General features: G+C 40.2%; 1 protein-coding gene across 1 annotated transcript in view; it reads left to right on the top strand.

Annotated features, from left to right (window-relative positions):
* Positions 1-23,858, top strand: part of LOC147361921 (ATP-binding cassette sub-family C member 4-like) — a 135,914-nt gene that overhangs the window by 34,091 nt on the left and 77,965 nt on the right. The window contains exons 7-11 of the mRNA XM_086330244.1: positions 775-900; positions 2,703-2,952; positions 9,919-10,023; positions 18,331-18,420; positions 20,478-20,669. Of these exons, the coding sequence (XP_086186370.1) occupies positions 775-900; positions 2,703-2,952; positions 9,919-10,023; positions 18,331-18,420; positions 20,478-20,669 (763 nt within the window). The remainder of the gene's footprint in view (positions 1-774; positions 901-2,702; positions 2,953-9,918; positions 10,024-18,330; positions 18,421-20,477; positions 20,670-23,858) is intronic.

Here is a 23,858-nt window from a genome sequence, read left to right as displayed (position 1 = left end):
CTTGTTTATAATTCAGTGTTTTTAATTATCAGTGTCCCAAGGGCAAGATCAATCTTAATTATGTCCTTATAAAACCCCATAGCCCCAGCGGTATATGTAATAGATAAGTGGCTGGTGATGAAGAGCCAAACGATAATGAGTTACACCTGAAGCAGGTCACAGAGAGTTGGAGATGGGTCATTGTTTAGGTAGCCAGGTGATGGAGATGTTATGTTGTTTGAAGTATATTGAGGGTTGTTTGTTGGTGTCTGTATGTGTATTTTTCTATGCTTGGAATTTCCTTTGCTCTCTTTGCTGTGGAGAGATGTTCCTTATCCTTTGAAGCCTGTTCTAATGCTACCGGGTCCCTGAAGCTTTTCTTGTTCTCCTTTCCCAGTGGAATTAACAGTTCCATCTTATCTGCCCCTAGCACTTTAATCCTATTTTATTACAGCACAGACACTGTCTTCCTGTTAGAGTCAAGGTCTTTTCTGCCTTCTCTGCCCAGCTGTGACCTACTTGAGCAGACAGTCTGTATCTGTTTCATTTCAGGACTTTATTATACATTACTACAAGTTTTCCAAGTATATGTTGAATTTGGCTGAAGGTTTTAATTTCTAATTGAAATCTTTTTTTTTTTTTTTCATTTCTCCATTTGTACATTGGTCTGTGTTTTCAGCTCAAAAGAGCTATAGGGAATCATTTGATCCCTGTTCTCTGCTTGTGCCCCCTGCTGCTGCTATGGAAAGCTGGGCTGTGGTCACTAAGGCTCATCTCTCATGTCTGTCCCCTCAGGAGTAAGACCACAGCTCTCACAGACGACAGGATCAAGACCATGAGTGAAGTCATAACTGGCATCAGAACAATAAAAATGTATGCTTGGGAAAAGTCATTTGTAGAGCTTATTACCACATTAAGAAGGTAAGTTTTTATATATATCAAGTCACATTTTGTACTTTTTATTTCCTGTTTTTACTGAATGAATTTAGGAGTCTTACCAAGTTTTCACATTAATGTAAACTTAACTATACCCTACTCCCATATGTGGCAGTGGGGTTAAGTAGAATAGTGGGAACATAATTTTAATCTGCTCTCCCATTTACCATATATATATATGTATATATATATATATATGTATATATAGCTACACCAGATGGCTTGTGGAATCTTAGTTCCAGGGATTGAACTCAAGGCCCTAGGCAATGAAAGTGCAGAGTCCTAACCACCAGGGAATTTTCTCATTTACTATGTTCTTAAAGGAAAAAAAAAAAAAAAAAATATATATATATATATATATATATACACACACACACATATATATGCTTCTTATACAGAAATAAAATTCATAATATTTCTTAATAGTGCAAATCCCAAATAAGCAATAATTATAAAATTTTAGTATTTGAAATGATATTTAAACTAAAGCTGTAATTTATGTTAATGTAGTACAAAGGGGAGATTATAAAGGCTGGGTATAACTGTGTCAGGCCCAACTTTACGAATCAGTATTTTTCATTCCAAACAGCCATGGAAATATCAGGTTTTTTTAAATTGTAATTGTTTTTATTTTTAGATAATCATAGATTCACATGCAGTTGCTTATAGTACGGGGACCTCCCGTGAATCCACTGCTCAGTTTCCCTCAGTGGTAATTTCTGGAAACACTGTAGTGCAATATTGCAACAGGATGTTGACAACTATACAGGGAAGATACAAAATGTTTTCATCAGGACCAGGATTAAACATGTTGCCCTTCTATAGCACACCTACTTCCCTTCTGTCCCTACCACATCCTTAACCCATGTCAATCTCTAGTCTGGTCTCTATTTCTATAATTTTTTCATTTTTAAAGAATGTTATCTAAATAATACCATACAGTATGTTACCATTTTTGATTGACCTTATTCACTAAGAAGAATTCCCTAGAGACTCATCCAAGTTGTCTCATGTATAAGTAGCTGGTTCCTTTTATTGTTGAGTAGTATTCCTTGAAAATGCTGGGGTTTTGCTCTGCTTTATATTTGTAGAATTTCTTTCATCTTTCAGTTAAATATCTGATGACTGTTTATACTCGAGCCCAGGGTGCTTAGAATTCTCTGGGTGCTCCCTGTCACCTCTCACTTTGCACCTTTGTGGGCGCCCCTCCCTCTGCTGGGGAAACACTCTCATCCTTCCTCTTCTCTGGCCTCCGCCAGCCCTGACTAACTGCATGTCGTCTCAGGTTCCATGTGTCTGTGACTTGCCCTGACTCCACTGCTCTGGGGTACACGCCTCTGCTCTGTACTCCCACGGGGGCTGTGCTGGCTGCCTGTCTAATGTCTTGGTGTCTCACAATTTGGGGGTTGCTTATTCTGTCCCCCAACAAGTTCATGAGCTCCTGCAGGGATGGGCTTTGTCTTAGACATTCTCAAGGTACCTGGCACACGACTTGTGATTTCAAATGCTTGTTGACTGAATATTCAAATCCAATCTGATTGACTCAAAATGTTTAAAAGTGTGACATGAAGGACGCTTTTAGTTGGAAGAGTGAAGTGGCAATGCAGTGTGTGGTCCTGGTGTCAGGGCAGACCCCCAGGTGTGCACTGTGTAGTGTCTCTGTGATGTGAGGGATGGTTTATCTTAATCTGTGTCCACTGCCTAGAAAAGGGCCACTCACACAGGGCACTGAATTCATGGGTTGATGTTGGTGTTCCTTTTAAAACCTGTTTCCTACTCTTTTCCAGGGATGAAATTTCCAAGATTCTGAAAAGTTCCTACCTTAGAGGAATGAATTTGGCAATTTTTTTTGCTGCCAGCAAAATCATGATTTTTATCACCTTCATCATTGCCGTGGTCCTTAACAACCGGATCACAGTCAGCCAAGTGTTTCTGGTGGTGATGCTGTTCGAGACTGTGAGGTTTACAGGCACCCTCTACTTCCCCATGGCTATCGAGAAGGTGTCAGAGGCCGTTGTCAGCATCAACAGAATCAAGGTTTGATGAAAAGCAATTTTTTTTAGTTGTAGGTGAACTTTATGAACAATGTCTTATTTGGTGTCACTGTGTGCCAGTTTGGTGACATTTAAGTCTCATTGCCAAAGCTGGCAGTCTTTCCAAAATGTCATACATACTCCCCTCTCTTCCTATATAGCTGCTAAGCTGCTGCTAAGTCACTTCAGTTGTGTCCAACTCTGTGCCACCCCATAGACAGCAGCCCACGAAAGGCTCCCCTGTCCCTGGGATTCTCCAGGCAAGAACACTGGAGTGGGTTGCCATTTCCTTCTCCAATGCAGGAAAGTGAAAGTGAAGTCGCTCAGTCATGTCCGACTCTTAGCGACCCCACAGACTGCAGCCTACCAGGCTCCTCTGTCCATGGGATTTTCTAGGCAAGAGTATTGGAGTGGGTTGCCATTGCCTTCTCCGACTTCTTATATAGAGTGCATAACAAATATCATAAGATCCCTGCTGGTTTATGGGCGGCAGTAGCAGAGGCACAGGCTCTTGATGTGTAGTGATGACTGCAGGGTGATTAAAATATCTAAAAGCAGGAGCAGCAAACAGATTCCATCTCCTACACTGACTGGAATGACAAGGTAGTGACTGTACATTCCGGGTGTGAACAGGATTCCTTTCTGAGCCGGGAGGGGAGGAGATTGCTGAGAGGTCCTTGTTCCCTGGGCAAGAAGAGTAGCCACAGATTCACTCAGTTCTCTGTGTTTAAAAATGTGTTATTTCTTCCATAGATGCTCTTCTTCTTGATTGCTGAGCTTGCCTTTTGGATCTGCCGTTTCATCCCTGTTCTCTTTTCCCTTTCTGCTTAATCCATCTCAAGCTTCCCTCTTCTTTCTAACTTGTGATTCTTATCATACCCACTGTCTCCTTTTCCTAAGAGTCTGTAAATTTCCAAGGGCAAATAATTTACATCATCAAGACAAAGGCTTGGCACACAGTAGGTGCTCAATTATTCATGTCTGTATGAGTAGGTCTAAAATGAGGATAAATTGGCACTGTGACCTGGCCGGGCATGAGTTTGAGTGTCTGGACTTTACAAAAAATCTAATTTGTTTTGTTCTTACTTTCTTACAGTGATGGATGGGCTGGTAATAGCTCTTTAGTGAAGTTAGATCACTCTGGGTGTGATTATATTTTATTTTTGGGTCTTGTCATCAAAGCCGATTTTTTTGTCATTAGTTTTCTCTACTATAAAAAACTATTACCCATAAAACATATCAATCATGTGGGTTCAGTTCTGGTCGCCTGAGTTTATCATACTCCCAAAATAGGCTCAAATTCATGTCCACTGAGTCGATGATGCCATCCAACCATCTCATCCTCTGTTGCCCCCTTCTCCTCCTGCCCTCAATCTTTCCCAGCATTAGGGTCTTTTCCAGTGAGTCAGCTCTTTGTATCAGGTGGCCAAAGTATTGGAGCTTTAGCTTCAGCATCAATCCTTCCAATGAACATTGAATATTCACGAAATTGAATGAATATTGAATATTCATGAAATTGAATGAATGCTGAATATTCATGAATATTGAATATTCATTCAATTCAAAGGGTAGATTTCCTTTAGGATTGACTGGTTTGATCTCTTTGCTGTCCAAGGGACTATCAAGAGTCTTCTCCAGCACCACAGTTCAAAAGCATCAGTTCTTCGGTGCTCAGCCTTCTTCATGGTCCAACCCTCATCTGTACATGACTACTGGAAAAACCATAGCTTTGACTATATGAACCTTTGTCAGCAAAGTGATGCCTCTGCTTTTTAATAAGCTGTTTAGGTTGGTCATAACTTTTCTTCCAAGAAGCAAGCGTCTTTTAATTTCATATCTGCAGTGATTTTGGAGCCCCAAAAGTAAAGCCTCTCACTGTTTGCATGTTTCCCCATCTATTTGCCATGAAGTGATGGGACTGAATGACATGATCTTAGTTTCCTGAATTGTTGGGGTCCTTTAATGGACCAGGACCTGGCGGTCCAGATCAATGATAAGAAAGTGAAAGAGAGAGCCAAAGGGAAGGAGAGAGAGAGACAGAGAGAGAAAAGAAAGAAAGAAAGACAGACACGGGGACCCAAACTCTTATGGAGCAAAGGTGCCTTAATGATTTTTCTGTGAACATAAATAGGCTGTAGTACAAGAAATTTCTTTCAACAATGATAAAGATCAGAAAACCAAATGTACAGTAACTGTTACCAAGGGAACAAGGGATAATAATGGTCACAAGGTCAAGAGACAACCCATATCTCAAGGAAAAGGGGGGCAAGACTAAGCAGTTTTGTTGTAAAGAGAATGTTTACTAAAGGAGACCCAAGCCTGTCTCACACAATGACCTCTGTCCTGAGAGCTGCATGCAGTTTTACTGGCCTCTGGCAGAAGCTGATAAAGAACAGAGGATTTGTGAGAAACAGCACGTAGTTAAACACTCCCCGACAATGAATGTTGAGTTTTAAGCCAACTTTTTCACTCTCCTCTTTCACTTTCATCCAGAAACTCTTTAGTTTCTCTTCACTTTCCGTTATTAGGGTGATGTCATCTGCATATCTGAGGTTATTGATATTTCTCCTGGCAATCTTGATTCCAGGTTATTCTTCATCCAGCCCAGCATTTCACATAATGTGCTCTGCATATAATTTAAATAAGCAAGGTGACAATATACAGCCTTGATGCACTCCTTTCCAAATTTTGAACCAGTTCGTTGTTCCATGTCTGGTTTTAACTGTTGCTTCTTGACCTGCTTATAGGTTTCTTAGGAGGCAGGTAAGGTGGTCTGGTCCTATTTCTTTAAGAATTTTTCACAGTTTGTTGTGATCCACATAGTCAAAGGCTTTAGAATAGTCAGTGAAGCAGAAGTCGATGTTTTTCTGGAATTTTCTTGCTCTTTCTATGATCCAACGGATATTGGCAGTTTACCTCTGGTTCCTCTACCTTTTCTAAATCCAGTTTGTACATCTGGAATTTCTCAGTTCACATACTGCTGAAGCTTGAAGGATTTTGAACATTACTTTGCTAGCATGTGGAATGAGCACAATTATGCAATAGTTTGAACATTCTTTGACCTTGCCTTTCTTTGGGATTGGGCTTCCCTGGTGGCTCAGCTGGTAAAGAATCCGCCTGCAATGCAGGAGACCTGGGTTTGATCCCTTGGTTGGAAAGATCCCTTAAAGAAGGGAAAGGCTACCCACTCTAGTATTCTAGAGAATTCCATGGACTGTAGAGTCCATGGAGTTGCAAAGAGTCAGACTTGACTGAGCAACTTTCACTTCTTTGGGATCAGAATGAAAACTGACCTTTCCTAGTCCTGTGGCCACTGCTGAGTTTTCCAAATTTGATGGCATATTGAGTGCAGCACTTTAACAGCATCATCTTTTAGGATTTGAAGTGACTCAGTTGGAATCTCATCACCTCCTCTAGCTTTGTTCATAGTAATGCTTCCAAGGCTAACTTGACTTCACACTATAGGATGTTTGGCTCTAGGTGAGTGATCACACCATTGCAGTTATCCAGATTATTAAGACCTATGGAACCTGCTTCTCTTTTGTCTCCTTCATTGGCAGACGTGTTCTTTACCACTAGAGCCACCTGGGAAGCCCAAAGAACTACCATGCTGCTGCTGCTAATTCGCGTCAGTCATGTCCAACTCTGTGCGACTCCATAGACGGCAGCCCACCAGGCTTCCCCGTCCCTGGGATTCTCCAGGCAAGAACACTGGAGTGAGTTGCCATTTCCTTCTCCAATGCGTGAAAGTAAAAAGTGAAAATGAAGTCACTCAGTCGTCTCTTCGCGACCCCATGGACTGCAGCCTACCAGGTTCCTCTGTCCATGGATTTTCCAGTTAAGAGTACTGGAGTGGGGTTCCACTGCTTTCTCTGAAGAACTACCATATGATCCAACAATTCCAGTTCTAGGTATTTTCCCAAATAAAATGAAATAAGAGATATCTTTTCAAAATATATCTGTACTCCCATGTTCATTGCAATGCTACTCATAATAACCAAGATGTGGAAACTACCTGAATGTTCACTGGTGGGTGAATGAGTATAAAGTGAGTGTGTACATAAAGCAGAATGTTATTCAGTGTTAGGAAAAAAGGAAACTCTGCAATAGCAACAACATGGGTGAAACCTGAAGACATGATGAGTGACATAAGCTAGTCATGTGAGGACACATGCTGTATGATTCTGCTTGTAAGAGGTATCAAAAATAATCAAATTCATAGAATCAAAATCAAAGCTAAAGGGGAAATAGGGAGTTACTGATCAATAGACATAAAATTTCAGGTAAGAAAGATGAATATATTTTGGATTATCTCCTATACAGTGTTGTTTCTGTTGTTACCAATGATGTACCTTTAATTTACTGTAATAAAATGACAACAGAAATAGAATCCTGATAGCAATTGAATGGGATAAGCATAAGTGTCCCCATTTTACAGGTAAGGAAACAGGTCCTATAACAGATGAAATAGTTCACCCGTCTTTTCATCTCTCATAAGTGACAGAACTAGGATTCTGCCCAAAGCCTGGTTTCTTGCATCGCCTTGTTAGTATATTCTGGCATGTGGAATCTCTCATTAAGTGTGGCTTTCATCATCTGTGGCCCTACATCTCTTTCTTTGAGCTCCTGGATGTAACTTTGAGCTGACTAAGCCACGTGTTTGTGGATTTCTTTCCTTCCCTGAACTCCAGACTTATCTAAAAGGCAGCTACAGTGCCTTGTTCATCTTTGTACTCCTCACAAATAGCCAATGCTCAGAAAATGTGCAACTGAAGTACCTTCCAGCTCCATCATGTCTAGGCTCCTGCAGATGCCTAACTATTAAGAATGGTTGTAGTGGAGACAGTGGTAACTCTGATTCTCAAATCAATTATGTGACGCACTTAAAGGAGATGCATGAAAGGGGACCTGCAGAGTTTTTCGGAGTATTGTGCTCAAAAATATTTGAGCAGGATTTTTTATTTATTTTCCACCAAAATGTACCTGAACAGTGTCTGAGGCTTAAAATTACTTTCCATGTAAATGTGTGTGGTAACATTAAAATTATAACCTACTGAGAACTTTAAATTTTCCTGGGGCTTTGTCAGGATGCTTTGTGTTCTGATTAAACATCATTGATTTGAGCAAGAAACCTAGATTTTCTCATGTTCATACATTTTCTGGCAGGATGATGGTCTAGGAATTTAGAGATCTTTTAGGCAATAGTTGTTTTCAGTAAAGGCGGGACCAATGGCCAAGAATAAGCATGGTGAGAAGGTTGGTGTTAGTATGACACATTGTTCCAAGGTGAGTAGAAATAATTGTTGAACTATTTTTTTTCTTTTACATATTAGACTCTTTTTCAGCTCATATAATTTCTGCAATGCTTAAGAAATTTTTATTTCTCTAGCTCATCAGAATCCCTTGAATGCCTTTTAAAAAAATCACACCTTGGTGTTTCTGATTCACTAGGTTTTTGCTAGGGCCCAAAGTATCTGTGTCTTTAGTCAATGTGCCATGCATCTGAAAATCAGCCAAACCTGGGAAATATTGCCCTAGTTGTAGACAGAAACACACAAAGTCATCAGGTATTTTAGCAAATATAAAATACGACAGGATGTTGTTGAGATTAAAATAATTTGAGAGGAAAACCCTGTCTTAATTTATGCTAGACTTTTGGTGGGGTGCGGGGGAGTAAATTTGAAATTTATCCACCTATTTCATCACTTCACAAAATAATGGAATACTACCTACCTGAAGTCTGGAGCAGGCTAGATGAGTATGTTCAGTGGCAGATAAGCACATGCAGAGAAGTCCTTCCTCCTTGGAATGTATATTTTATCAAGTGAGGGGTTACTGCTACTGCTGCTGCTAAGTCACTTCAGTTGTGTCCGACTCTGTGCGACCCCATAGACGGCAGCCCACCAGGCTCCCCCGTCCCTGGGATTCTCCAGGCAAGAACACTGGAGTGGGTTGCCATTTCCTTCTCCAATGCATGAAAGTGAAAAGTGAAAGTGAAGTCGCTCAGTCGTGTCCGACTCCTAGCGACCCCATGGACTGCAGCCCACCAGGCCCCTCCGTCCATGGGATTTTCCAGGCAAGAGTACTGGAGTGGGTTGCCATTGCCTTCTCTGAGTGAGGGGTTAAAATAGAATCAAATAGTGAAACTCATAGTGGAGGCACATTTGTCTGTCATTAGTCCTTGGAAGGAAAAGTCTGAGGTGCCATGAAGTGCTTTGGCAGAATCACTGGTGTAATTTTGGAGGTCGTGTTTCCTGGGAAGGCTGAGGAAATTACCTGAAGAATTCCGTGTGTAGGGCTGGGGGAGGTGGGAGGCTGATGCTTCTCATTTTCCTGGGGAAGGTAATGTGATAAAGGCTTTTAGTGCATGAGAAGGGCATTCATGCATTTAAGGAACCAAAAATGTTTGAGCCTCCAGAGTATGGAGTGCTAGAGGCCTGATCAGGGGACTATGTAAGTCCCTACAGGTAACTTTAAGATTTTTTATCATCTCAGAGTTCCCTCTGGCTGCAGGTTCTAAATGTGCTGGAGTTTGGAGCCAGACTTTCTCCTTGAGGAGAAACTAGTCCACTTACTGAGAAACTTACAACTTTCCTCATGGCCTGAAACTCTTCATATTATATATACACACAAACATACACACACACACCCTACACACACACACACACACACACACACACACACACGCACACATATATATATAATATGTGTGTATTATATACACGCACAAACCTATATATATAAAATACTCTATGTATCCTGTATTCACTATGTTGCTGTATATCTGATGCACTGTATATTTTATTCTATATATTATTTAGTGTGTTCTGATGTGAACCAACACTTTAAGTACAGTTGGAAAAATGATATGTAGGCTATATGAAGTTTGTTATCAATTCCAGGAAAGCAGTTATGTTTGTTTGTGCTTTCATCCTGCAAACTAAACTGTCTGTTTTTCCTTTCTCTGTAGGACTTTCTGTTACTCGAAGAGATACCACTGCATGACCATCAGCTGCTGCCATCAGATGGTGAAACAATTGTGGATGTGCAAGATTTAACTGCTTTTTGGGATAAGGTAACAAGTCCTCCACCTCAGGATCATGACTGCTAATAAAACAACTGTGACATAGATTTATAAGAAAATTTTGAGGTTTTACACATGGTGTAAAATGTGACTTACTCATACACTGAAAGTATGTTATAAAACTTCTCAAAATCAGGAATAAGGTTTGAAACTACTGGAGATTATAAAATCAGCTAAGACATCTTACAGGTTGTTCTCTCTCTCATTTTCAACAGAGCTTTAGAGTATTAGCATATCTTGAACTTAAATTATGTACATTGGTAATGTTAGAATTTACAGGATTGGGCATACAAAATGCTGCGGTATGATGTGGGTTAACTAACAAATACACAACCAGTTGTTAGAAACAACAGCCTGTGGGGAATCATGTACATTTTCTGTATACTGATCTTCACAGACCATCTTACTACACATGGAGTGAGGCTGTGATCTGGATCTTGTCTGTGGGGTAGAGTGGGGGCTCCCCCATCCTAATCTTCTGGAAGCTTCTGGCTACTTTGGTGGCAGCCAGGGACAGGAGGAGACAGCAAGTGGACATCGTGAGCTCCAGTGATTCCGTTCAAAGCTTTCACTGTATGGAAGCTGACATGGAGAACTGGCGATGTTCCAACACTTGGTTTATTTATAATGTTCAGGCAAACAGGGAAAACAGAAGAATTTGCTCTCAAGTATTGCACCCCCAGTGCAGCCCCTTTATTGACAATTGAAATGCTCGCCTGCAACCTGGTTCCATGGTCCTCTGTGCACACCGTCCTGTGTCAGTGTGGGTGAGTCAGGAAAACTGAACCCACACCACAGGAGGGTAGGTTAGGTCATGGGTTAGGTCATAGGGAGCCCTCAGGAGGGAGAGGGGCACAGACGTTGGGGTTTTTGAGAGAAGCTGAGTCTGAATGAAGCCCCTGCTGGGTTGGGAGGCAGGAGATTCTGTAACCTGCTCCCCTAGACAGCCAGGTGGGCAGGTGGGGGGAGGTCTCAGGGACCCAGTTCTCATTCATGAAATGGTGGGACTTGGTCTGTTTTTAAGCTCTAAAATAAATGGTCCTGTGTGAGCCTCCAGATTTCATGGAACAGGGGTTTCCAACTGTGTCTGCACAGAGTTAGGGCTCAGCTGATGATCCTTGTTGAGTCAGTGTCCCCTGATCCTGGGTAACCATAATGGGAGGGGACCCAGTGCCTCTGAGCTGTCAAGTGCTGCCCCCTTCTGGTCATGGCAGAGTAGTGCCTGCCCGAAGCCTGAACAGGGAGGGAACTCAATGTCCTGTCCTGACAAACTATGAGGGGAGGGGACAGGGATGATGATTGTATGTGGTTCATTGTTTTGTTGTCACACCTGAGTGAAAAGTAGTAAAATAGGACCCTAAGTGTCAACGCGAAGAAAGGCGTGAAGTGTAAACAAATGCTTCTTGTATATTAAAATCTAGCTTCTTACTGATTTTTCTTTTCTTTTTTTTAAATTTTATTTTATTTTTAATAATATTTTAATATTTTAATAAAAATAAAATAAAATTAAAAAAAAAAGAAAAATCAGTAATAAGCTAGATTTTAATATACAATTTAAAAAAAAAAAGAAAAATCAGTAAGAAGCTAGATTTTAATATACAAGAAGCATTTGTTTAAACTTCACGCCTTTCTTCGCGTTGACACTTAGGGTCCTATTTTACTACTTTTCACTCAGGTGTGACAACAAAACAATGAACCACATACAATCATCATCCCTGTCCCCTCCCCTCATAGTTTGTCAGGACAGGACATTGAGTTCCCTCCCTGTTCAGGCTTCGGGCAGGCACTACTCTGCCATGACCAGAAGGGGGCAGCACTTGACAGCTCAGAGGCACTGGGTCCCCTCCCATTATGGTTACCCAGGATCATGTAAATATCATGTAGGAAACGAGTTGCCAGTCCAGGTTCGATGCACGATGCGGGATGCTTGGGGCTGGTGCACTGGGACGGCCCAGGGGGATGGCATGGGGAGGGAGGAGGGAGGAGGGTTCGGGATGGGGAACACATGTATACCTGTGGTGGATTCATTTTGATATTTGGCAAAACTAATACAATTATGTAAAGTTTAAAAATAAAATAAAATTAGAAAAAAAAAAAAAAAAAACCAGGGCCAAGATTAGGGTTGAGAGAAGCCCTTGCCTCCCATGTAAAGTTTAAGGGGGCACCAACACTCTCAGGAGTCACCGGTCTGCCTCAGACTCTGATATGGGACAGGGCAGCACTGTTACTGATCCTATCTTTATGTAAATTTTGTTTTTTCACTTTGTAAAAAAAAAAAAAAAAAAAATTTTATTTTATTTTTAAACTTTACATAATTGTATTAGTTTTGCCAAATATCAGAATGAATCCGCCACAGGTATACAGGTGTTCCCCATCCTGAACCCTCCTCCCTCCTCCCTCCCCACACCATCCCTCTGGGTCGTCCCAGTGCACCAGCCCCAAGCATCCAGTATCGCGCATCGAACCTGGACTGGCAACTCGTTTCTTACATGATATTCTACATGTTTCAATGTCACTCTCCCAAATCTTCCCACCCTCTCCCTCTCCCACAGAGTCCATAAGACTGTTCTATACATCAGTGTCTCCTTTGCTGTCTCGTACACCTGGTTATTGTTACCATCTTTCTAAATTCCATATATATGCTTTAGTATACTGTATTGGTGTTTTTCTTTCTGGCTTACTTCACTCTGTATAATAGGCTCCAGTTTCATCCATCTCATTAGAACTGATTCAAATGTATTCTTTTTAATGGCTGAGTAATACTCCATTGTGTATATGTACCAAAGCTTTCTTATCCATTCATCTGCTGATGGACATCTAGGTTGCTTCCATGTCCTGGCTATTATAAACAGTGCTGCGATGAACATTGGGGTACACGTGTCTCTTTCCCTTCTGGTTTCCTCAGTGTGTATGCCCAGCAGTGGGATTGCTGGATCATAAGGCAGTTCTATTTCCAGTTTTTTAAGGAATCTCCACACTGTTCTCCATAGTGGCTGTACTAGTTTGCATTCCCACCAACAGTGTAAGAGGGTTCCCTTTTCTCCACACCCGCTCCAGCATTTATTATTTGTAGACTTTTGGATCGCAGCCATTCTGACTGGTGTGAAATGGTACCTCATAGTGGTTTTGATTTGCATTTCTCTGAGAATGAGTGATGTTGAGCATCTTTTCATGTGTTTGTTAGCCATCTGTATGTCTTCTTTGGAGAAATGTCTATTTAGTTCTTTGGCCCATTTTTTGATTGGGTCATTTATTTTTCTGGAGTTGAGCTGTAGGAGTTGCTTGTATATTTTTGAGATTAGTTGTTTGTCAGTTGCTTCATTTGCTATTATTTTCTCCCATTCTGAAGGCTGTCTTTTCACCTTGCTAATAGTTTCCTTTGATGTGCAGAAGCTTTTAAGGTTAATTAGGTCCCATTTGTTTATTTTTGCTTTTGTTTCCAATATTCTGGGAGGTGGGTCATAGAGGATCCTGCTGTGATGTATGTCAGAGAGTGTTTTGCCTATGTTCTCCTCTAGGAGTTTTATAGTTTCTGGTCTTACGTTTAGATCTTTAATCCATTTTGAATTTATTTTTGTGTATGGTGTTAGAAAGTGTTCTAGTTTCATTCTTTTACAAGTGGTTGACCAGATTTCCCAGCACCACTTGTTAAAGAGATTGTCTTTAATCCATTGTATATTCTTGCCTCCTTTGTCAAAGATAAGGTGTCCATATGTACGTGGATTTATCTCTGGGCTTTCTATTTTATTCCATTGATCTATATTTCTGTCTTTGTGCCAGTACCATACTGTCTTGATAACTGTGGCTTTGTAGTAGAGCCTGAAGTCAGGTAGGTTGATTGCTCCAGTTCCATTCTTCTTTCTCAAGATCGCTTTGGCTATTCGAGGTTTTTTGTATTTCCATACAAATTGTGAAATTATTTGTTCTAGCTCTGTGAAGAATACTGTTGGTAGCTTGATAGGGATTGCGTTGAATCTATAAATTGCTTTGGGTAGTATACTCATTTTCACTATATTGATTCTTCCAATCCATGAACATGGTATATTTCTCCATCTATTAGTGTCCTCTTTGATTTCTTTCACCAGTGTTTATAGTTTTCTATATATAGGTCTTTAGTTTCTTTAGGTAGATATATTCCTAAGTATTTTATTCTTTCCGTTGCAATGGTGAATGGAATTGTTTCCTTAATTTCTCTCTCTGTTTTCTCATTATTAGTGTATAGGAATGCAAGGGATTTCTGGGTGTTGATTTTATATCCTGCAACTTTACTATAGTCATTGATTATTTCTAGTAATTTTCTGGTGGAATCTTTAGGGTTTTCTATGTAGACGATCATGTCATCTGCAAATAGTGAGAGTTTTACTTCTTCTTTTCCAATTTGGATTCCTTTTATTTCTTTTTCTGCTCTGATTGCTGTGGCCAAAACTTCCAAAACTATGTTGAATAGTAATGGTGAAAGTGGGCACCCTTGTCTTGTTCCTGACTTTAGAGGAAATGCTTTCAATGTTTTACCATTGAGGATAATGTTTGCTGTGGGTTTGTCATATATAGCTTTTATTATGTTGAGGTATGTTCCTTCTATTCCTGCTTTCTGGAGAGTTTTTATCATAAATGGATGTTGAATTTTGTCAAAGGCTTTCTCTGCATCTATTGAGATAATCATATGGTTTTTATTTTTCAATTTGTTAATGTGGTGTATTACATTGATTGATTTGCGGATATTGAAGAATCCTTGCATCCCTGGGATAAAGCCCACTTGATCATGGTGTATAATCTTTTTAATGTGTTGTTGGATTCTGATTGCTAGAATTTTGTTAAGGATTTTTGCATCTATGTTCATCAGTGATATTGGCCTATAGTTTTCTTTTTTGTGGCATCTTTGTCAGGTTTTGGTATTAGGGTGATGGTGGCCTCATAGAATGAGTTTGGAAGTTTACCTTCCTCTGCAATTTTTTGGAAGAGTTTGAGCAGGATAGGTGTCAGCTCTCCTCTAAATTTTTGGTAGAATTCAACTGTGAAGCCGTCTGGACCAGGGCTTTTGTTTGCTGGAAGATTTTTGATTACAGTTTCAATTTCCATGCTTGTGATGGGTCTGTTAAGATTTTCTATTTCTTCCTGGTCGAGTTTTGGAAAGTTGTACTTTTCTAAGAATTTGTCCATTTCTTCCACGTTGTCCATTTTATTGGCATATAATTGTTGATAGTAGTCTGTTATGATCCTTTGTATTTCTGTGTTGTCTGTTGTGATCTCTCCATTTTCGTTTCTAATTTTGTTGATTTGATTTTTCTCCCTTCGTTTCTTGATGAGTCTGGCTAATGGTTTGTCAATTTTATTTATCCTTTCAAAGAACCAGCTTTTGGTTTTGTTGATTTTTGCTATGGTCTCTTTTGTTTCTTTTGCATTTATTTCTGCTCTAATTTTTAAGATTTCTTTCCTCCTACTAACCCTGGGATTCTTCATTTCTTCCTTTTCTAGTTGCTTTAGGTGTAGAGTTAGGTTATTTATTTGACTTTTTTCTTGTTTCTTGAGGTGTGCCTGTATTGCTATGAACTTTCCCCTTAGGACTGCTTTTACCGTGTCCCACAGGTTTTGGGTTGTTGTGTTTTCATTTTCATTCGTTTCTATGCAAATTTTGATTTCTTTTTTGATTTCTTCTGTGATTTGTTGGTTATTTAGCAGCGTGTTGTTCAGCCTCCATATGTTGGAATTTTTAATAGTTTTTCTCCTGTAATTGAGATCTAATCTTACTGCATTGTGGTCAGAAAAAATGCTTGGGATGATTTCTATTTTTTCTAAACCTGAAACTTTTTTTTGGTGATGAAAGTTAATTATTTTTTTTAGTAAATGATTGCCTTATTATCAGTTCAGCTGTTTACAGAGAAATCTTTCATTTTGAAGATTATCTAGACTTTTTTATACAGACTCTATGCTTTTAGTCTTTGGGGCATTTTACTTAATTACATGTAACCACTGTGTATGTATTTTTAAACATAACAGTTACTGACAATTTTCTTAACACTTAGAATATGTAAAGAAGTACACATACCCTCAAGTCTCCCAGGAATACGCCCTGTGATTGGCATGATGAGTACTTTGTCCTTCTTCCTCATGAAATGTTTTTGTTTTCCTTACAGTATAGGTATAGGTACTTTATTTTCCCTGTTTATCCAGGACAGGTAATGCATATAACATGTATAAAACTGAGGCTTTATTCCTCTGACTCACAACGTCATAATTTTCCTTATTCCCCATTTATTTTGGTGTTATTGGTGTTAAATTAGAGCTCTCGTGAAATTAGACCATTATTTACAAGAGTTAATTTACCAAGAGTGATTTTATTATGTAAAGTGTCCTCTTCTTGCTGAGTGTTACTGAGATTTTTTTCTTTATCAAATGAAAATGGAGATATTAATGGGGATTTCAAATTACACTGTTTATTAGTATAGGACCAGGCACGCTATGTTCTTCTGCTGCCACCTTGTGGAAATTAATGAGATAGTTAAAACCAAAGATTATTGCGTGTGTCTTCAGTCGCTGTGTCAGACTCTTTGTAAACCCATGGACTGTAGCCTACCAGGCTCCTCTGTCCATGGAATTTCCAGGCAAGGATACTAGAGTGGCTATGAAAGGGTAAGTAGTAAAAACCTCCCACACTGAATACTCTAGTAAGTACATTATTTTAATAAGCTTATGTACATCATTCAGTTTGCATTTCAAGCAGGTTCCTTGTCATTTCAACTCCTTAAATTCTGTGGGTGTCTACACTGGAGTCCATATTGAAATTTGGTATAAGAAGCCTTCCTAAGGCAACTAAAGCTGTTTCAACTCCCAAAAAGATAGGACTGGATGAAAAGACCTGTAAAACACAATGTCTTTTTTTTTTAATTTAATTTTATTTTATTTTTTAACTTTACAATATTGCATTGGTTTTGCCATATATCACAGAGAAGGCAACCAACATGAATCTGCCACAGATATACACGTGTTCCCCATCCTGAACCCTCCTCCCTCCTCCCTCCCCGTACCATCCCTCTGGGTCGTCCCAGTGCACCAGCCCCAAGCATCTAGTATCGTGCATCGAACCTGGACTGGCGACTCGTTTCATATATAATATTATACATGTTTCAATGCCATTCTCCCAAATCATCCCACCCTCTCCCTCTTCCACAGAGTCCAAAAGACTGTTCTATACATTAGTGTCTCTTTTGCTGTCTCATATACAGGGTTATTGTTACCATCTTTCTAAATTCCACATATATGCTTTAGTATACTGTATTGGTGTTTTTCTTTCTGGCTTACTTCACTCTGTATAATAGGCTCCAGGTTTATCCACCTCATTAGAACTGATTCAGATGTATTCTTTTTAATGGCTGAGTAATACTCCATTGTGTATATGTACCACAGCTTTCTTATCCATTCATCTGCTTATGGACATCTATGTTGCTTCCATGTCCTGGCTATTATCAACAGTGCTGCGATGAACATTGGGGTACACGTGTCTCTTTCAATTCTGGTTTCCTTGCTATGTATGCCCAGCACTGGGATTGCTGGGTCATGGATTAAAGATCTAGATATAAGACCAGAAACTATAAAACTCCTAGAGGAGAACATAGGCAAAATACTCTCCGACATACATCACAGCAGGATCCTCTATGACCCACCTCCCAGAATATTGGAAATAAAACAAAAATAAACAAATGGGACATAATTAAACTTAAAAGCTTCTGCACAACAAAGGAAACTATAAGAAAGGTGAAAAGACAGACTTCAGAATGGGAGAAAATAATAGCAAATGAAGCAACTGACAACTAATCTCAAAAATATACAAGCAACTCCTACAGCTCAACTCCAGAAAAATAAATGACCCAGTCAAAAAATGGGCCAAATAACCAAATAGACATTTCTCCAAAGAAGGCATACAGATGGATAACAAACACATGAAAAGATGCTCAACATCATTCATTCTCAGAGAAATGCAAATCAAAACCACTATGAGGTACCATTTCACGCCAGTCAGATTGGCTGTGATCCAAAAGTCTACAAGCAATAAATGCTGGAGCGGGTGTGGAGAAAAGGGAACCCTCTTACACTGTTGGTGGGAATGCAAACTAGTACAGCCACTATGGAGAACAGTGTGGAGATTCCTTAAAAAACTGGAACTAGAACACAATGTCTTCAAATGAGAAAAATGTGGGCTATGTTAGCATTTCCATGACTCTTATGGTATTTTCCCCACTATTTGAAGTAATTTGTGTTACTTTATTGAAATGGGTACATTTTTGTAACTTTCATTTGCAGGAATCAGGAACCCCAGCCCTAAAAGGACTTTCCTTTACTGTCAGACCCGGTGAACTGTTAGCTGTGGTCGGACCTGTAGGCGCAGGAAAGGTACGTTCTGATGGGTTTTGACAGCTTGATAACAGCCCCGGTTATATTCTCAGAGTGGAGCCCAGAGCTGAGTGTGACTCAGTTTGAATTCAGTGTGTCTAGAACAGTGTTTCTCTAGGTGTATTCTGTGGAGCATTCATTTTGTGAAAAGGTTTTGTGGCAAATAAATCTGAATAAATGCACACAGTGTTTTCCTTCTTGGTGCTTCACATTGCCCAGTTGGGAACCACTTGTAAAGCACTGAACATCTCAGTGAAGGAAATTATTGATGTGACAGCTGTTCAGAATGGATGGAGACAATGGGGATTTCTTTTTGTCACAGTGGCCCCTCCAGGAAGTCTGGAGGTGGTGCAGGTTCTTCCAGGAAGTTCTGAGCATTTCCCCACGTGACCTGACTTGGTCCTATCAGTGCACATGTAGTGAATGTGCAGCCACGTGCTGGAGATAAAGGTACAGACATGAGTCAGGGCTCGACGCCTCTGCTCCAGAGCAGCAAGGTTCTGGGATGAGACAGATACACAGGCAGGTTATTTCAGCCCAGGGCAATGAGCACTCTGATGTGTAGACACAGACAGAACACACCTATGTGTTGTAAAAAATTTGAAATTTGCACATTGACTTAGTCTCATGTGTTTTGTGCAACAACATACAGAAACTTAAATGTGGGATATGTACATGAAAGGGTGATGATTTCCTTTATCATGGACTTTTGCTCTGCAGACACAACTCACTTCATAGTTTAATTCATCATCTTTGTTTTTTTTTAAGATTTTTAAAATTTTTTAACTGAAGGATAATTGCTTTACAGAATTTTGTTGTTTTCTGTCAAATGTCAACATGAATCAGCCATAGGTATACATATGTCCCTTCCCTCCATAAAATTTTTTTAATGGTGTTTAACATAAACAGTTTTTTTTTTTTTTTTAGTTGTTCAACTTTACCTGTCCAAGTAAAATTTGAAGCTACTGTATTACTTGCTTTTTACTATTTATCCTATCTGTTCGCGTGTCTTTGTTTTATTTAGTTATTTATTTGCTTCTTTCCTTCTTCTTGGATTATTTTCTATTACTTTATCATCTCTCTCCATTAGCTTGGAAGTTATATGTGTTTTTTTTTTTTTTTTCCCCAAATCTTCCCACCCTCTCCCTCTCCCACAGAGTCCATAAGACTGTTCTATACATCAGTGTCTCTTTTGCTGTCTCGTATACAGGGTTATCGTTACCATCTTTCTAAATTCCATATATATGCATTAGTATACTGTATTGGTGTTTTTCCTTCTGGCTTACTTCACTCTGTATAATAGGCTCCAGTTTCATCCACCTCATTAGAACTGATTCAAATGTATTCTTTTTAATGGCTGAGTAATACTCCATTGTGTATATGTACCACAGCTTTCTTATCCATTCATCTGCTGATGGACATCTAGGTTGCTTCCATGTCCTGGCTATTATAAACAGTGCTGCGATCTTTGGATATATTATTTACACATAACTTAAAAAAATAAAATATTTGTTTATTTGACTGCATGAGATCTTAGTTCCAGCATGTAAGGTCTAGTTCCCTGACCAGGGATTGAACCCCAGCCCCTGCACTGGGAGCTCAGAGTCCCAGCCTCTGGGCCACCAGGGAGTTCCCTATACATAGCTTTTTAAGAACAAGTATTTGTCAAATAAAGGATATCCCGGATGTAGGAACAACTGCATTAAACATCAGATATATGAAATACATATCCTGTGGGGCTGCTCTACTAGAAAAAGATGTTAAAGATTCTTAATTAGTCTTTGCTGAGTAGAGCACTTCATTTGGGGGAAACTCAGGCAGCATAGATTGTTATACTATTCATATTCCTTATCAACCTTTAGTTTACCTTGACCAATGGTATTATTTTTATTTTTATTTTTATTTTTTTTAATCACAATCACCAGAGCAGTACTTTATCCTGTTCTGAAGGAAAGGGTTCTACTGTGTATCAAGCACCAGGGTGGGGTCGGCTGTGCTGCAGGGCATGTTCCATCCTGAGTGCTGCCTGTTCATTTGTGTGTTGCCATCTGTTTCAGTCATCACTGTTAAGCGCTTTGCTGGGGGAGCTTTCCTTGATCCAGGGAAATGTCAACGTCCACGGGAGGATTGCGTATGTTTCTCAGCAGCCCTGGGTGTTTCCGGGAACTGTGAGGAGTAACATTTTATTTGGGAAGAAATATGAAGAAGACAGATACAAAGAAGTAATAAAGGCGTGTGCTTTGGAAAAGGTGAATAATGACTTTTGAGCTGCATATACTCAAATTTCAAATAGTGATAATGTTGGTTTAAACTCTGAAGTTAGTTGAAATTTCTTTTTAATTTGAAAAGTCTTTGATTGTTGCTCAATATATTTGCTGGTCTTCTGGGTAAATATGCAGGCACATATGTTGCTGTTTTAATCCTGATGTGATAACAACACTCACAGAATAACTTTGATGGGGGGCTGTGTGGTTGTTTCATTTTGTGAAATTTCATTCATTGTTTTTGGTATGGAGGGCTGTGTCACACGCCTTCCACAATCTTAGTTTCCTGACTACAGACTGAACTCGGTCCCTTGACTACAGACTGAACTCGGTCCCTTGACTACAGACTGAATTCGGTCCCTTGGCAAGTGAGAGCACAGAGTCCCAACCACTGGACCACCAGTGAACAGGGGATTTCCTCATTCACTTTTAATTTCTTTTTTTAATGGACAATTGCAAAACTTTGTAAAAAATAGAGAGCATGGTGTAATGAACCCTCATGTACCACCCCCCCAGCTTCAGCCAGGAACAGCTGGTGGCCAGTCTGGCTGCATCTCCAACTCTGCCAGCCCCACCCCCACCCCGGATTATTCTGGAAAAGATCCTAGACCTCAGATTAGTTCATCTGCAAATGTATTATTAGTTTTCTCTGAAAGATAGGAAAGCCTTTGGGAAAAAATCACATTATTTCACCTGAAAAATAACCCAGATTCCTGAATGTCATCGACCTGCTAGTCTCTGTTTACATGTCCTTAGTCATCTCACTGAGGAATCTCCTTCAGTGCCCCTGGAGGCAGCCTGCACATGAGGTCTCCCCCCTGACCCTTGGCTCGTGCCTCCTCAGGCCTTTTCAGTCCCTAGGTTTCCCTCTCCACTTGGTTTTGACTTGCATTTGTATTTTTATTTAAAGAAAATAGAATACTTTAACATTTCTTCTTAATACTGCATCTTTTCTTTGGGGGAGAGATTGTTTTCAGAAATGGCATTGCATTTCACAGAAAATGACAAAATTAAACATTTAATTCTAGCTTGGGATTTAAATGAAATTAGTGAATGAATGATGAAAATTGAACTTACTTGAGAGGGGAATGTAATTTGGCAAAAAGGAAGAACAATGTAAATACTGATTAAACAGTATGTTACTCTCCTGGGTTGCTCCCCTTGAGTCTGTTGAGTCCAGTCTGTACATCCGAGTATTCTTCTATACTGTGAGAAAGAGCCCAGGACAGACTTTCAGAGGTGAGGAGTTAAGACTCCAAAACCTCCTTCCTGAGGAAATAGAAAATAGTAATTTTGCTTGAAGCACAGCTCAAACATCATAGATTGTATCATGTGAGTAGCATTTTACAATAATGTTGTTAAAACAGAATTGCTCCTTTAATGGGCTTCTTTTCTAATGTCAAGTTAGTAGGAATGAGCTAGATTTGTATTAAATGGTGTTGAGACTGTATAAGAAAAGAAGAGGGAAGTGCATATAGAACAGTGAGAACAGTAGCTCCCATTTATTCAGAGTCCATATACAAATCATTTTTCTGTCTTTCACCCCTGTGTGTGCACACATGTAAGAGGGTATATGAGTTATTGATTCTTTATCAGTGTCTTCAGCATTAACATCCTCATTTTGTAGTTGGTAAAACTAAGGCTTGGAGGATCAAACAGCTCATCTCAGCTCAAGTTCAGATCCCTTTCTGCATGACTCTAGACTCCATGCTTGTCCTTGGTGCTGTGCTGCCTCTCAGTTGAGGAAATGTATAAGGAAGAATTTTTTAAATTTATTTATTTTAATTAGAGGCTAATTACTTTACAATATCATATTGGTTTTGACGTACATTAACATGAATCCCCCACGGTGTACACGTGTTCCTAATCCTGAGCCCCTCTCCCACCTCCCTCCCCATACCATCCCTCTGGATCATAGAGCAGGTGATAGATGAAGGTATAAGGTGGGGTGTGGAGTAAACAGATCTCAGGCATTTCCTCTTTACTGTAATCACTTCCAGCCCCTAATGCCCAGATCAGACTCCAGAGACCCAGGCCAGGGTGAGGTGTTTCTTTCATGACTTTGCCTTACTGGTGAAGCTCAGCCCTTCTTTCTCCCCACATTTGAGCATCTCTACGGAAGAGATGGGACAGCGGCTGATATTCAGCTTTTTCCCTGGGGGTCAATGCTTTGTCGTAGCTACATGGGCTGATTGGACCAGTAATGTGGGCAGTGTTCTGGGGCCTCCCCCACCCTCGGGTGTCCATGCTGCAGTGTCTGGTGGGAAGGGGCCCTGCAGGACCGGGCTGCACAGCGATTCTTCTGTACATGATGTGACCATTATAAACATGGACTGCTTTCCTAGTCTGCGTGGTCGGAACACGGACACCTTCCAAATGTGTCTGGAGTGTGACGCCATCTCTGCATCCTCAGTGCTCCCTCTCTGGTCCTGACCACAGTCATCTCTCACCTAGATTTTTCCAGTAGCCTCTTTACTTATATTCATACTTCCCCTTCCCCACTTACTGCCTGTTTTCTGCAAAGCACAGGAGTGATTCCTTAAAAAACCCAAGACCATGTCAGTCCTCCCCTTCCTCCTTTACTGGAGTGACCCCAGGGCTCCTCCTGCTCTGGCTCTGCCCTCACTCCCCTCATTCTTACTCAGCTCTGCTCTCCTGCCTCCTTGTCCTGAACCCCTTGGGCACCTCCCTGTGGCCCCTGCACCCGCCCCTCCCTCTGTGAGGAGCAGCCTCTCCAGGTCTGCTAGAGCCCCCCTCCCCAGATCTGCTCACAACCCCTCTGAGCAGAGTCCTCACACCCCAGTATGGACTCACTTCCCTCCTTCACTCTCCATTCGACTTCCTTTTCCTTTTCGTCCTTAGTTCTTGCACTCAACATGAAAAGAAACTGTAGGGACTTTGTTTCCTCGTGGCTGAATTCACTGTGCCCAGAACAATGTCTAGCATGTAGTCAGTCCTCAGTAAATATCTGTTAAAATGGTCAAATGCATAAATGCTGTGGAAAACTACAGAATGAAGAAAAGATTAAAAAAAACCCCGAGAGGTTTGTTGTTTTAATGTTCAAGGTTATCGTTATTCACTATGAAATAAGCCCATTATCATTGATCAAACACTTGTGGGGAGAACAGCTGCTGAAAGGTTAGGATGCTAGGAGAACATATTTTAAATCTTTTT

Source organism: Bos grunniens, chromosome 12 (assembly GCF_055505025.1).
Source record: "Bos grunniens cultivar Pamir isolate PY7600 chromosome 12, Bosgru_T2T1.0, whole genome shotgun sequence".
In the NCBI taxonomy this organism is placed as follows: domain Eukaryota; kingdom Metazoa; phylum Chordata; class Mammalia; order Artiodactyla; family Bovidae; genus Bos; species Bos grunniens.
This window is presented reverse-complemented; position numbering and strand designations above follow the sequence as displayed.